Source organism: Mesoplodon bidens (genome assembly GCF_964165515.1).
Source record: "Mesoplodon bidens genome assembly, chromosome: 19".
NCBI lineage: Eukaryota > Metazoa > Chordata > Mammalia > Artiodactyla > Ziphiidae > Mesoplodon > Mesoplodon bidens.
The window spans coordinates 28,727,204-28,740,505 of NC_138179.1; the positions used below are offsets into that span (position 1 = coordinate 28,727,204).

At 49.6% G+C, this 13,302-nt stretch overlaps 2 protein-coding genes across 2 annotated transcripts in view; one reads left to right on the forward strand and one right to left on the reverse strand.

Moving 5' to 3' along the window:
* The window catches only part of LOC308607030 (multidrug and toxin extrusion protein 2-like), a gene marked incomplete at its 5' end in the record, with an annotated part of 24,410 nt that extends 14,834 nt beyond the window's left edge, over nucleotides 1–9,576 (forward strand). The window contains 4 exons of the mRNA XM_081218624.1: nucleotides 3,517–3,649; nucleotides 3,720–3,814; nucleotides 4,823–4,913; nucleotides 5,722–9,576. Coding sequence (XP_081074750.1) covers nucleotides 3,517–3,649; nucleotides 3,720–3,814; nucleotides 4,823–4,913; nucleotides 5,722–5,942 — 540 coding nt within the window. The 3' untranslated portion in view covers nucleotides 5,943–9,576. The remainder of the gene's footprint in view (nucleotides 1–3,516; nucleotides 3,650–3,719; nucleotides 3,815–4,822; nucleotides 4,914–5,721) is intronic.
* The window catches only part of ALDH3A2 (aldehyde dehydrogenase 3 family member A2), a 16,408-nt gene continuing 11,948 nt past the window's right edge, over nucleotides 8,843–13,302 (reverse strand). Inside the window, exons 10-11 of the mRNA XM_081219661.1 lie at nucleotides 12,569–12,804; nucleotides 8,843–9,866 (exon numbers count right to left, since the gene is read on the reverse strand). Coding sequence (XP_081075787.1) covers nucleotides 9,852–9,866; nucleotides 12,569–12,804 — 251 coding nt within the window. The 3' untranslated portion in view covers nucleotides 8,843–9,851. The remainder of the gene's footprint in view (nucleotides 9,867–12,568; nucleotides 12,805–13,302) is intronic.

Below are 13,302 nucleotides of genomic sequence, written 5' to 3' on the forward strand. Positions count from 1 at the left end.
AGGCTATTACCTCCCCAGTGAATTATCTTGGCACTTTGGTCAAAAATCAATTGGTTGTAAATGTAGTGATTTATTTATAGATTCATAATTCTGTTTCATTAATTTATATGCCCATCCTGTACCAATACTACACTGTCTTAATTACTGTAGCTTTATAGTGAGCTTTGAAATAAGTTAGTATAAATCTTCCAACCTTGTTCTCTCTTTTTCATTGCTTCTGTTTTTCTAGATCGTTTGCATTTCTATATGTATTTTAGAACCAGCGTGTTAATTTCTACTAAAAAGCCTGCTGGGATTTTGAAAGGAATTGTGTTGACTCTGCAGAGCAATTTTGGGAGAATTGTCATCTTAATAGTATTGTTAAAATGGACATGGAATGTCTCTCCGACTAGTTAGATTTTCTTTAATTTACCTCAGCAATGTGCTGTAGTCTTCAGTGGTCAAATCTTGCACGACTTTTGTTAAATTTATCCCCAAATGTTTTGTTCTTTTTGATGGTATTATGAATGGAACTCTTAATTTCATTTTTAGGTTGTTTATTGCTAGTTTATAGAAAGATAATTGATCTTTGTTTATTGATCTTTTATCCTGTGACCTTGTTAAACTCATTCTAGTACTTTTTGGTGTGTGGAGTCTGTAAGATTTTCTCCATATAGGATCATGTCATCTGTGAATAAAGAGTTTTACTTGGGGCTTCCCTGGTGGCGCAGTGGTTAAGAGTCCGCCTGCCAATGCAGGGGACATGGGCTCGTGCCCTGGTCTGGGAAGATCCCACATGCCACGGAGCGGCTGGGCCCATGAACCATGGCTGCTGAGCCTGTGCGTCCGGAGCCTGTTTTCCGCAGCGGGAGAGGCCCGCGTACTGCAAAAAAAAAAAAAAAAAAAGTTTTACTTCTCCCTTTCCAACTGGCTAAACCTCCAGTACGATGTTGAGTGGAAGTGGCAAGAGCATACACCCGTGCCTTGTTCTCGATGTTAAAGGGAAAGTATTCAGCCTTTCAGCATTAAATATGTTATCTGTAAAATTTTTATAAATGCCCCTTATTGAGGCTGAGGAAGAGCCCTTCTCCTAGTTTGAAACATTTTCTCATGAATGCGTGCTGGATTTTGTAGAGTGCTTTTTCTGTATCTACTGAGATAATCATCTGGTTTTGTCCTTTATTAATATGGTGTAATTACATTAATTGATTTTCAGATGTTTTACCTTGCATTCCTGGGATAAAACCCTCCTGATCATGGCATATATCTTTTCTAATATATATCACTGAATTTCGTTTCCTAGTATTTTGTTAAAGATTTTGCGTCTACATTCATGAGAGATATTGGTCTGTGATTTTTATCTTTTCCTTGTGATATCTTGATCTGGCTTTGGTATCAGCATATCATTGGCCTCCTGGAATGATTTTGAAAGTGTTCTCTCCTCATATCTATACATTTTGAGTTTGTGAAGGATTGGCATTATTTCTTCTTTAAACATGTGATAGAATTCACCAGTGAAGCCATCTGGGCTTTTGTCTGGCTTTTGTCATAAGATATTTTAACTAATTTAATTTATTTACTTGTTATAGGTCTATTCACTTTCTATTTCTTTTTTTAAAAATTTATTTATTTTATTAATTTATTTTTGGCTGCATTGGGTCTTTGTTGCTGTGTGCGGGCTTTCTCTAGTTGTGGCGAGCGGGGGCTACTCTTCGTTGCGGTGTGCGGGCTTCTCATTGCAGTGGCTTCTCTTGTTGCGGAGCACGGGCTCTAGGCACGCGGGCTTCAGAAGTTGTGGCACATGGGCTCAGTAGTTGTGGCTCGCGGGCTCTAGAGCGCAGGCTCAGTAGTTGTGGCACACAGGCTTAGTTGCTCTGAGGCATGTGGGATCTTCCCGGACCGGGGCTCGAACCCGTGTCCCCTGCATCGGCAGGTGGATTCTTAACCACTGTGCCACCAGGGAAGTCCCTCACTTTCTATTTCTTGTTGAGTTTGTTTTAATAATGTGTGTCTTTCTAGGAATTTATTCACTTCAACTAAATTGTCTAAATCTTTGGCATGAAGTTGCTCATAATATTCCCTTACAATCCTTTTCTTTAGGGAAAGTAGTAATGTCTCTCCTTTCATTCCTAATTTTGGTAATTTGTGTCTTCACTTTCCTGTTTTCTTGGTCTTATTTTACCAAGGTCAAATCCTTAGTAAGTGTTCATCAGTTTCGTAGATCCTATCAAAGGACTAGAATTTTGGTTTCATTGATTTTCTCTCCTGTTTTCTGTTGACTGTTTCAATTAATTCCACTTTAATTCTCATTATGCTCATCCTTCTGCTTTATTCAGGCATAGTTTGCTTTTCTTTACTGATTTCTTAGGGTGGAATATTAGGCTACTGATTTGAGACCTTTCTTTTCTAATATGGGTGTTTAAAGCTATACATTTCCCTCTAAGTATTGCTTCAACTGAATCTCATAAATTTTGATATATTGTATTTTTTTCATTCAAAATATTTAAAAATTTCTCTTTATTTTTTGACCCATGGGCTGAGAAGTGTGCTGTTTAATTTCCATATATTTGGGGGTATTTCCAAAATTCTTTCCGGTAGACATCTCTAATTTAATTCTGTTGTGGTCAAAGAACATCTTTTGTATTAATCCAGTCTTTCTAAACATATTGCGAGTGCCAAGTCATAACCACTAGACCACCAGGGATCTAGATGTACTGAGGCCTGTTTGGTGATGTACCATAGGTCCATCCCAGAGAGCAGCCTTTCCCCAAGGACTGCTGTTCTGTTTAGTCTTGCCTGTGATCCTGTCTCCTCCACAAACTGCAGCTGCTGTCTCTGCTCAGTTTTGTATTTTGTTTCTCTTGTTTTTATTTTTAAGCTTAGCTTCCTCGGGGTCACCCCTATGTCTGCATAGCTCAGTGTTCAGCCAGTTACTGTTTGGGGGGGGATGCTCAGGCACCTCTGACCGCTGGTAGGGCTTCCGTTCTCTGCTGAAGGAGCCGAGTATGGGCCGGGGCCTACGCAGAGTTCAGGCTGTTTTCAAGTCTGCCCCAGCTTTTACTTTCTTCCGGATCCTCCTGCCCGGGGCCTTGAGAAGGAACCAGCCCCACCTTTAGCACAATGGGACCATTTCGGCCTTCTAATCTCAGGAACCGTAAAATAATCCACGTGTCTTGTTTTAAGCCACCGTTTGTGGTAACTTGGTGCAGCAGCAACAGGAGACCTACACACAATCTGTATGAAGCGAGTTCAGCTTCCCAAGCCTGTGGGTAGTCCGTCACCAACTTCACCTTCCCTCTCCAGGGAGGCAGTCTAGGTGTCGACCGGGGGGCTCTGGAGTTGTGTCTGAAATGCAGCAGCTTCTGCGTGACCCCGCGCAGGTCCCCGCTGGGAAGGAAGGGGCACGAGGGCCCATCCTGGTCCCATGCTGTGAACTTAAACGAGGCCATGCCCCGTAGATTCCCGCGGAAGCTCCCGCTGCTGAGACCCCCGTCAGCCTCAGCGTCACCAACCCCGGCCCCCTCTGCCTCCCCACAGTGTCTCTACGGTGGGGTCCTGAGAGGGACCGGCAGGCAGGCCTTCGGGGCCGTTGTGAACGCCGTCATGTACTACGTCGTCGGTCTCCCGCTGGGCGTCGTGCTGACCTTCGTGGTCGGGCTGGGGATCACGGGTACGTGGAGTGGGGGGAGGCGGGGCGCCCCGGGCGTCATCAGATGCTCCCACTGTCCCGTGTCCTGCAGGCCTCTGGCTGGGCATGCTAGCCTGTGTCTTCCTGGCCGCCACGGCCTTCGTCACCTACACCGCCTGGATGGACTGGAAGCAGGCTGCGGAGGAGGTGAGTACTGCTCCCCCAAAACGCCAGGGGCGCACCTCAACGTCTCCTGTCATGGAGACGGTGCGCTGTCAGCGGCGCCCCATCCGGGTACCACCCCAGACCCACAGAGGAAACCTCAGCAGCCCGACTGCCAAAGGCCAGACTAAAGCCAACGGCTCAGTCGAACTCGTCTGAACATGGGTGAGCCCCGAGGGTGCTGTGACCTTGGAAGAGGCGATGACAGCACCCCGTCACCATCCTCTTGGAAGAACTGAAGCCGGGCGGACTGGCACTTGCTTGTCAGAGGCATTAAAGCCACAGCTTAGGCTGCAGGCTGAGCGTGGAGGGGGTGCTCTCAGACCGAATCCCCGCAGAGTGGGGGCTTGCCTTCGCATGTGGATCCAGTCCTCCTGACGCCTGAGACAACGGATTAACACAGCCCTAAAACACCACCCCTGTAAAGTCCCCCAGAAGGGTGAACACGGGCAGACCTCGCTGTACTGCGCTTTGTAGATGCTGTGGTTTCTACAAGTTGAAGGTCTGGAGCGAGCCCACGTTGAGCACGTCTGTCGGCGCCATTTTCCCAACAGCATTTCTCACTTCATGTCTCTCTCATGTTTTGCTAATTCTCATCATATGTCAGACCTTCTCATTATTATCTGCTTTATGGGGAGGTGTGATCACTGATCTCTGATGTCACTATTGCAAAAGGCTGATAACCTGCTGAAGGCTCAGGTAATGGTTAGTATTTTTCAGCAAAGAGGCACTTTTTAACTGTGGCAGGGACAAGGCTTTTTTAGACATGACGGTATTGCGTGCTTAACAGACTCGTGTCATGCAAACATCACTTTTATATGCACCGGAAAACCAGAAAACCCCTGTGAGTGGCTCTGTTGTGACATTCGCTTTATTGCAGTGGTCTGGAGCCTCCGAGGTGTGCCTGTGTGTGACCACGTCCTGCTCGGCCTGCAGGGCACAGCTGAGGCCGGGGTGAACAGCAGGCCGACCGGACAACTCTGTCTCCTTCAGGTACAGAAACGTGTGGGGCTGCCGCCCCAGGCCGCTGAGAGCACAGCCCCCAGCCTCAGACCCGGGCCTGAGAGAGCGGTCGTATCTTCAGGTAACGCTGCCCCGCGTGCGCGGGTGACGGGGAACCACGCGAGCCCCAGCTGCCTTTCTTCCTCAGCGTGACAGTGACGTCCGTCCTAACGCCAGGAGGGTGACACTAACGTCCACTGTCTAAGAGACCCCGGGAAGCAGGCCCCGTCCCTCCCCAGCCTGGGGGGCAGTGAGCCTCGGTTCCATTTAGATGAGGGAGTGGGTTGAGCGCTTAGGTCTCTTCCCCGTCATCCTGCAACTGCAAAGGCAGGGGATGAGGTCGGAGCACGGGCTGTTGGACCCTAGAGCGTGTCGTCAGCACTCACCTCCAACCCAGGTGGGAAGCCTGCAGGCGTGGGTTGGGCAGGTCAGCCTGGCTCGACTCAGCAGCGTGCGGCGCTTCCTGCCGACCCCCCCAACCCCACCAGGCGGCCGCTCTGCTGTCCCGGGGCGGGCGCTGGTTATCACGGCCCAAAGCCCCGGTTATCCCAGTGCCCGTGCCTCGTCCTGCGGTGGGGAACCAGCTGCAGACTCTATGGGCTTCACTTGTCATGAGGGAACGTGCAAAGGCAGCTCGACTAAGCATTTCATACGTGCCCTGAGGTCACTGGTGAAGGTTAGGCAGCACACAGGCTCAGACAGGCGCACGCGTCTGATCTCATCTCATCTTAGCGATAGCCTTTCCTGCGCATCCCACGTACTTCTCTCCTCTGTCGTGCCATAGAAAAAAGGTGGGCGTCTCCTGCTGTGAGGGACAGGCGTCGATCATGCACCTCCAAGCCACCCCCCACCCCACCCCCATGCTAAGCTGGCCCCGTTTGCCTCTGCAGTGGCTACAGGCAGCTACCCTGGCGTGACCCTGACAATGTACTCAAGGCCCGAGGCCCATCTGGACCTCTTCGGGACTCCAGAAGCAGCCCCACCCCTGCCAGCTCCCCCTGGCAGACTGTCGGCCAAACAGCTGGCCATCCGCCGGGGGGCTGCTCTGGGGGCAGCGACGGGCACGCTGGTAGTGGGGCTTGTCATCAGGGTCCTGACTGCCAGGCCCTAGCAAGAAAGGAAGCAGAGAGTGGCTGCCCACCCCACATCCTCAAAAATAGACCTTTAGCCGGTGCCTCGTGTGACGTAACGGGTCTGAATTGCAGTTAACTGCTCTTTAGAAGACCTCAGCTGCCCGGAAGACAAGGCTCCTGGGGCTGCTACCATTATTCAGTAACGTAAATGGCTTCAAATTGGAGATTTCAAATCGAAACAAAATGGCAAATGCCACTGTTACATTAAGAAGTGCATATTTCTAGGCTGAGTCTGCTGCCCAAGTCTGTACACAAAGCCTTTGTGAAGCTCTGGAAAGGAGGCCAGCAGGCCCCATGCGGAGACCCCCATCTGCATCCTGCCCATGTACCCTCCACAGATCCAGGTGCCATGAGGCCCCGACCAGGGCTGGGCTGGTCACTTTTCCTTCAGTCCTCTCGTGGCATCAGCATTTTCACGTATCACAGACCTTGAGAAACACCTTTCATACAGTAGCAATAAGATATAAACAAGGGCAGCGAAGCCCAGATCGTTAGGCCATGTGGCCTCAGGGTGGAATCTGATGCTGATCCAAATTCTAGGATGCTTTTGAGGCCTGGGACTAGTGACCATTTCTGGGCTCCAGGCCGCACTGGGCAGCCTGGCCTCTGTCATCATCAGTCCCTTCAGCATCAGTAGCTATAAACACACCCACAGACAAACAGATTTATTGATCAAGGTCAACAGGAAAAAAGGATGCAGAGTGCAAACCCTGGTTCTGAAGAGTCAACACGCTATGGATCCTCCTGCAGGCCCTCCGCCCACAGGAAGGCAGAAGCCTGCATCCTCATCTGTGACACGAAGACAGCTTCTGCACCCAAACACAATGACCAGGTACAGAGCACAGAAAAGTCACGTCATGTGTCCTAAGGTTGAGAGGTATTGAGGAAAAATGACTCCATGCTCAAGTAAGTTTGGGAAACAACACACACTGGCACTTCAAAGGTTCTGTAGGCCTGGGATCTTTAAGATGCTGGTGTGCTTTACAAACCCCTTCTAGGCAGGGTCGGCAGTGGGGCCAGTTTTTGTGTAAAACCTTATGGGATTGGTGTCTCGTGAACATGCTTACAGAAATACTTGTTTTGGGTCAGCAGGTGGGGAAGGAGGATATAGTTGGGGGAAAAACCCCTATCTACTCTATAGATTATTTCAAAAAACAACCCACAAATGACAGAGTAAAACTTGAGAAAAATCTTCTTGGCTGAGAATTTAAAATGAGAAAAAATCAGTTAAAGAAAGCTGACCAACACCACCTTTGATAGATAAAGGCAAAAAAATGGATTTATAGTTGGAGAAAACTTGTGGTCAAAGAATTGTCTCCAACGGGATATCTGAAAACTAAGAACATTATTACAATTCATGCCAATTTTACCAAATATAATGTATTTATTCTGAAGCAGAATATACTAGTAGACAAGTCAATAATTCTGCTTAATTAGAATGTTTAATATTTGCAAACAAATCAACGGACAAAGGATTAATCTCCAAAATACATAAACAGCTCATGCAACTCAATCTTAAAAAAACCCAAACAACCCAATCAAAAAATGGGCAGAAGACCTAAATAGACATTTCTCCAAAGAAGACATACAGATGGACAAGAGGCTCAACATCACTAATTATTAGAAAAATGCAAATCAAAACTACAATGAGGTATCACCTCACACCGGTCAGAATGGCCATCGTCAAAAAAAATCTACAATCAGTGCTGGAGAGAGTGTGGAGAAAACTGAACCCTCTTGCACTGTTGGTGGGAATGTAAATTGATACAGCCACAATGGAGAACAATATGGAGGTTCCTTAAAAAACTAAAAATAGAATTACCATATGACCCAGCAATCCCACTCCTGGGCATATGCCCTGAGAAAACCATAATTCAAAAAGACACATGCACCCCAATGTTCATTGTAGCACTATTTACTATAGCCAGGTCATGGAAGCAACCTAAATGCCCATCGACATATCAATGGATAAAGAAGACATGGTACATATATATACGATGGAATATTACTCAGCCATAAAAAGGAACAAGATTGGGTCATTTGTAGAGACATGGATGGACCTAGAGACTGTCATACAGAGTGAAGTCAGAAAGAGAAAGACAAATGTTGTATATTAACGCATATATGTGGAATCTAGAAAAATGGTACAGATGAACCGGTTTGCAAGGCAGAGATAGGGACACATATGTAGGGAACAAACGTATGGACACCAAGGGGGGAAAGTGGTGGGTGGTGGTGGTGGTGGTGTGATGAACTGGGAGGCTGGGATTGACATGTGTACACTGATGTGTGTAAAATGCATGACTAATAAGAACCTGCTGTATATAAAAAGATGTGTAACGTACAATATACCAAATGAAAATTCCGTATTGAAATTCTGTCTGAGCTATTTTATGATTGATTATTCTGATAGTGGTTTAAGCAGCTGTTTCCTAAACTAGCCTAGTGATTGATTCTCGCCACCTCGTCCTGTGATGTAGATGTAACGTACTGCAGACAGCCTAACGGAGCAATTCACTCGGTGGATCACACGTTCCTAGAGTGAGTTACACTCTCTCACTGAGCGGCCGAGTCTTCTTAAGCTTGGAGGCGGGCAGGGTGCAGCCCTGAGGGCTCTCCTTCAGACTTTCCATCTGGCTGAAGTGCCCCAGGCAGTGTCCTGGCTGCGCTCCGGGGGGGGGGGTCGTCTCCCTGCATCTTCCATCCCCTTTGGCGGGGCAGCTGCTGTGGCTCAGGGTCCTCCTCCAGACGCCCCCTCACCAGCCCCCAAGGCTCTCAGGGCTGCAGAGCCGTGAATGCCCAAGGCCTCCTGTCCAGGACAGGAAATGGTCCCCACGTTAAGTTCTGTGGACGCAATCTATTCAGAAAGGCATCTCTCTCAAGTTTAAAAAAGGGAAATTTACTTGCCTTGTGCTACAGAAATAAGAAACATAGATTTGTCCTTGAAGAGCCATTAACTTGCAACTTGAAGGGCCTATTATGCGAGGATAAGTATTGTTATGAGTACTTTCAGGACAGCAGTAAAAAATGCCAGGTTGGTTTTGTAAGACGCAGAACTCTACAACTCCTGCACCCTATGAATGACAGCCGATACTTGCATGAAATTGGCAGCTGTCTTCCGGGAAACCCTAGGATTTACAAGATGCTCTGAGTGACATCAGTCACAAAACCATGTGTGTATGGCCACACGGACCATCACAAACCAAGCACAAGACAGGACCAACAGTGGATGAGAGAGGAGGGCCGACTCCCGGAGGTCAGGCCTTCAAGTCCCAATAGACGAGGGACAGGGACCCCCCCACCCCAGTTCTAGGTGCCTCGAGCCCCAAGGGGGCTGGGAGACCTCACCTCACCTCTCTGGACTGAGGCCTGGAAACCTGGGCGGGGCTGGGCTCTGGAAGGCCACAGGGTGATGCCTGCGGTAGGGGCAGGGTGTCCCATGTCCCATGAGCAGCAGAGTCGCTGAGCAGGTTCTGTGAACTCAGGTTCACCCAGCATGCTCTCCCCTCCCCCAGCCCAGAGCTCTAGGGATGGGGGTTCTCCAGGTGTCTCACTACTGGGCGGGCGAGTGCTCGGCTTTGGCTGAAACAGCGAGTTTTTTTTTTTTTTTTTCACGGGCCCAGCCGCTCCGCGGCATGTGGGATCTTCCCGGACCGGGGCACGAACCCATGTCCCCTGCATCGGCAGGCGGACTCTCAACCACTGCGCCACCAGGGAAGCCCAGCGAGTTTTATTAACGGTGAGTGGCAATGACTTTTAGGTTTGGCGATGGTGCATTTGCATATTTTCTTACAATTTTTGGTAGGATTTAAAAAGTACTGGTTCATTAACTATTTGGTAGAAGAATAATTCAGTAGAGAAGATGACGAGGTGGCATGGATCACTCTTCAGTAGCATCCAGCCTGGGGGAGGAGAAAGGAATCTGGGTTACCCACTGGTTTACAATGCCCCCACCAGCCCTGGAACGTGGGCCCGGGATCGGGACCCTGACACGTACCGTCTGTCCTAAGGACCATGTCAACAAGGCCCACAGATCCCTAAGGGGTCTTAAAGTGTGGCTGGGCTGAGGATGACAGGTCATGCCCTCCCCTCAAAACGACAACAAGACAGGTGGTGTTGGAGGTGGTACTCTGTCCAATGTCAAGTAGACGGGCAGAGACAGGACGTGAAAGTACTCATTTCCCGTCCTGGCTAAGGAGGACACTGACTGTCCACATGAACTCTCAAAACTGGTGAACAATTTTGCTTCTCAAATTCCAGAGCAGTAGTGAATTTCATCAATACCCACTGAGGCTTAAAGAAGCACGGCCACAACCTCAGAGTTCAAACGTTGGATTTAATCTTCAAAGGCCCGATGACATCGTTCAATTTGACCCTTTTATTTTCCTCAACTTTTACAAACCCCTAAATGCTTTCCATAGCTTATGTTAAGCTTTATTGGAACTTTACTTTGTGTAAAATGCACAGAGAAAAGTCCCCCACTCTGAGGTTCTGACATGTTCCCTTTAGATGGACAATTTTGCAGCTTTCAGTTTCCCATTTTAAAATGTTCCAAATCCATTCTAATTCTAGTAAAGTGAATTACTAAAATCACATCCAAGCACATAACAAAATAACTACTAAGTGCAAAAAGCAATTTCAGAAAAATGTTTGCAATTACCACCAGTAGATTCCTCAAGTAAATGGACAATTTAGCCTCAGAGTCATTTGTTTAAAAGGTGATTTGATAAGAAGCGGGTAAAAGCACAGAGAGAAGAGCAGAGAAGCAGCAAAGAGGAGAAAAACCCCAAATCTTTACGCAGTCTCACGCTGAATCCAAAACAATTGGGACAACGAACACATCCATCGGCTCCCAGTAAGGAGAGCAGAGAGGTGGGGCTGGAAGCGGCCTGGACCTCCGGGTGCCCATGCCCTCGCTCTGTGGGCTCAGAAGAGGCCTCGGCTGAAGCCATAATTAAGTCGATCCCAGAGCCCGGGATCAAAACCATATTTTCTTGTTCCCAGCCGAATAAACGTTTTTATACACTGCTGCTTCTCTAGACCCTACCAGAGAAAGGCTTGTCTGCCAAACCCTTTTGGGAATTCTGGGCGGGCCACCTGGCCTGCCCTAGCCTGTGGGGCATGGGGCGTTGCACCTGGGGGAGCCCTCCTGGGAATACGGGGCACAGTCAGCCTGCACCTCCGAATTTTCCATGAGGCTAAGAAACTCCATCCTGACCAGGAAGATGCCTGTCAGGCTGGGTACCCACGTCTCGGGGAAAAAAGGTAGGCAGATAGTGACCAGAGACCCAAGTACACCTCCGACCTCAGGAAGAAGCAGAAGAAAAAACCCAGAAAGTTCTAAACCCCACAATATGTTTTGATTCACTAAGTCTGCTACATGAGTTATAAAGTCGAAGTTTAAAAAAAAAAAAACGAAACAACTCAAAACCAAAATAGTGACTTGGAGCTTTTTATAAGATTATTCTCAAATTCTGAAACGAAGGTGACTATGAGTGGGTCAGCAGGCACGTCCTCTGGGACAGCTGAGTGCATGAGACCATCCTTTTCTGGAAGTAATGAATGCTTCACCCAGACCCAGCTAAGCCACGACCTCTAATCTTGAGAGTCCAGCAAGCCGACCTCACCCTTGAAAACCTGTGGCCAAGTTAAGTTTTCACACTCCAACGCTCTAGGCCAAGGTCCAGAAAGTCTGGAGACATTCTTTTTCTGATAACGCCTAAGCCTCCAAGTGTAGGAAAACAAACGACTGGAAGAGAACACACCCTAAGCTGGCCCACTTGACAGAAAGGAAAGAAACAGCCCAACCTCCTCTCAACAGACAGGGCTGGGTTCTGGCGTTCCTGGCTCACAGGACGGCACAATCTGTGCACTGCCAGAAAAATCAACAGGGCCTTTCTCCTCAGCACAGCCTGGTATTTCCAAGGAAACCCAAACGATCTCAGATGTGACTGGTACGTCCAGTTCCACCAAAGCTGTGACACCGTAAGATGAGCCGACCCCCTTTCAACATTTAAACAAAATACAGATATGAACACAGCTGTTTCCACTAAATGCTTGAATCTGGCTTCGCCCCAAGGATACGGACTGTTCTTGGATGCTGGCTGTCATGAGGGTCTCTTAGCAAGTCCACGCCCGGAACGGCCAGTCACCAGACAGAAACGCTACAGGCCAGCTTCCCCCAGCACAGCTGCTTCCCCACCAGCCCCGTCCCCGACACGCTGTCCTCCACCTCCACGCATGCCGGGTTCCTGCACAGCCAGGAACCAAACTGATGCTGAAGCACCAACAGCAAGAGGATCAGAGGGTTAGGCGGCTCGGACTTCGGCAGCACGCTCGACGGGGCTGTAAACTCTCAGACCAGAGGCCGCCACACGCCCCCTCTAAGGACTGAGGCCTGTGGGCTGGACGGTCCCTGCCGCCGGAGCACAAAGGCAGCCAGGGATGCCTGGAAAAGCAGGGCGGCCCAGCAGCCTGAAGCTCCCTGACCTTAGTGTTAGACTCTGGAAGTTAATAGGAGAGAGCTGCTTGAAAGATTGGAGGTGCTCCCGAGACGCAAGAGGTGCACCTGGAGGCGCCGGTCGCCCGAGTCCCGGGGACTCACCTTTATGAGCACTGCCGCCACGACGCCCAGGAGGGCGAGCAGCAGAAGCCCGAGTTTTCCTCTGTGGAGCCGTTTCAGGAAGAACAGTTTTGCCCAGTCCACCTTCGACTGGCTATTGGGAGGATACCGGAGTTTGTTTGCGCCTTCTCGCTTTAGGCTTTTTAATAAACAGGGACGCTGATGCGAAAAAGTATCGAAACTGTGTTTTCCGTGATACGCTCCCATCCCACTGGACCCTGAAATAAAGGAACAGACGAGATGGGCTCTGCTGTGGGTGATGGCGCTCCTTCCGTGCACACGGCGCCCCGGCTGCACCCCTCCACCAGCACACGTGGCTTGTTCCAGGACGTCCTCCCAGCGCCCTCCGCACGGCGGGCCCTGGCACAGGACGCTCTCCGAGAGCAGGGCAGGGACCGGCAGCTCCCAGGGTACTGGCTGTCACTGATGCCAGGGACCAAGCTCATTCTCACCAGAGCCCCACCTCCTGAGAGGGAGAGGGGGCTGGGCAGGGCCCGAGCGGGACTCCAAGAGGTCCAAGAGCCGCATGTGCCTGTTCCCACCGTGGCACGTGCCTGAGCCACTGCTCCCTCAGGCTCCTGGAAGGTGACCAGGGCCAGGACAGCGGGGTCAAGCGGCTGGGTGGTAACAGGCCTCTCAGACCTGTGCTCCGGGACCGTGCTCACTTCTCTGCTCGGTCACGTGAGCCGGGCAGACAAGCATGTGGCACAAGGCAC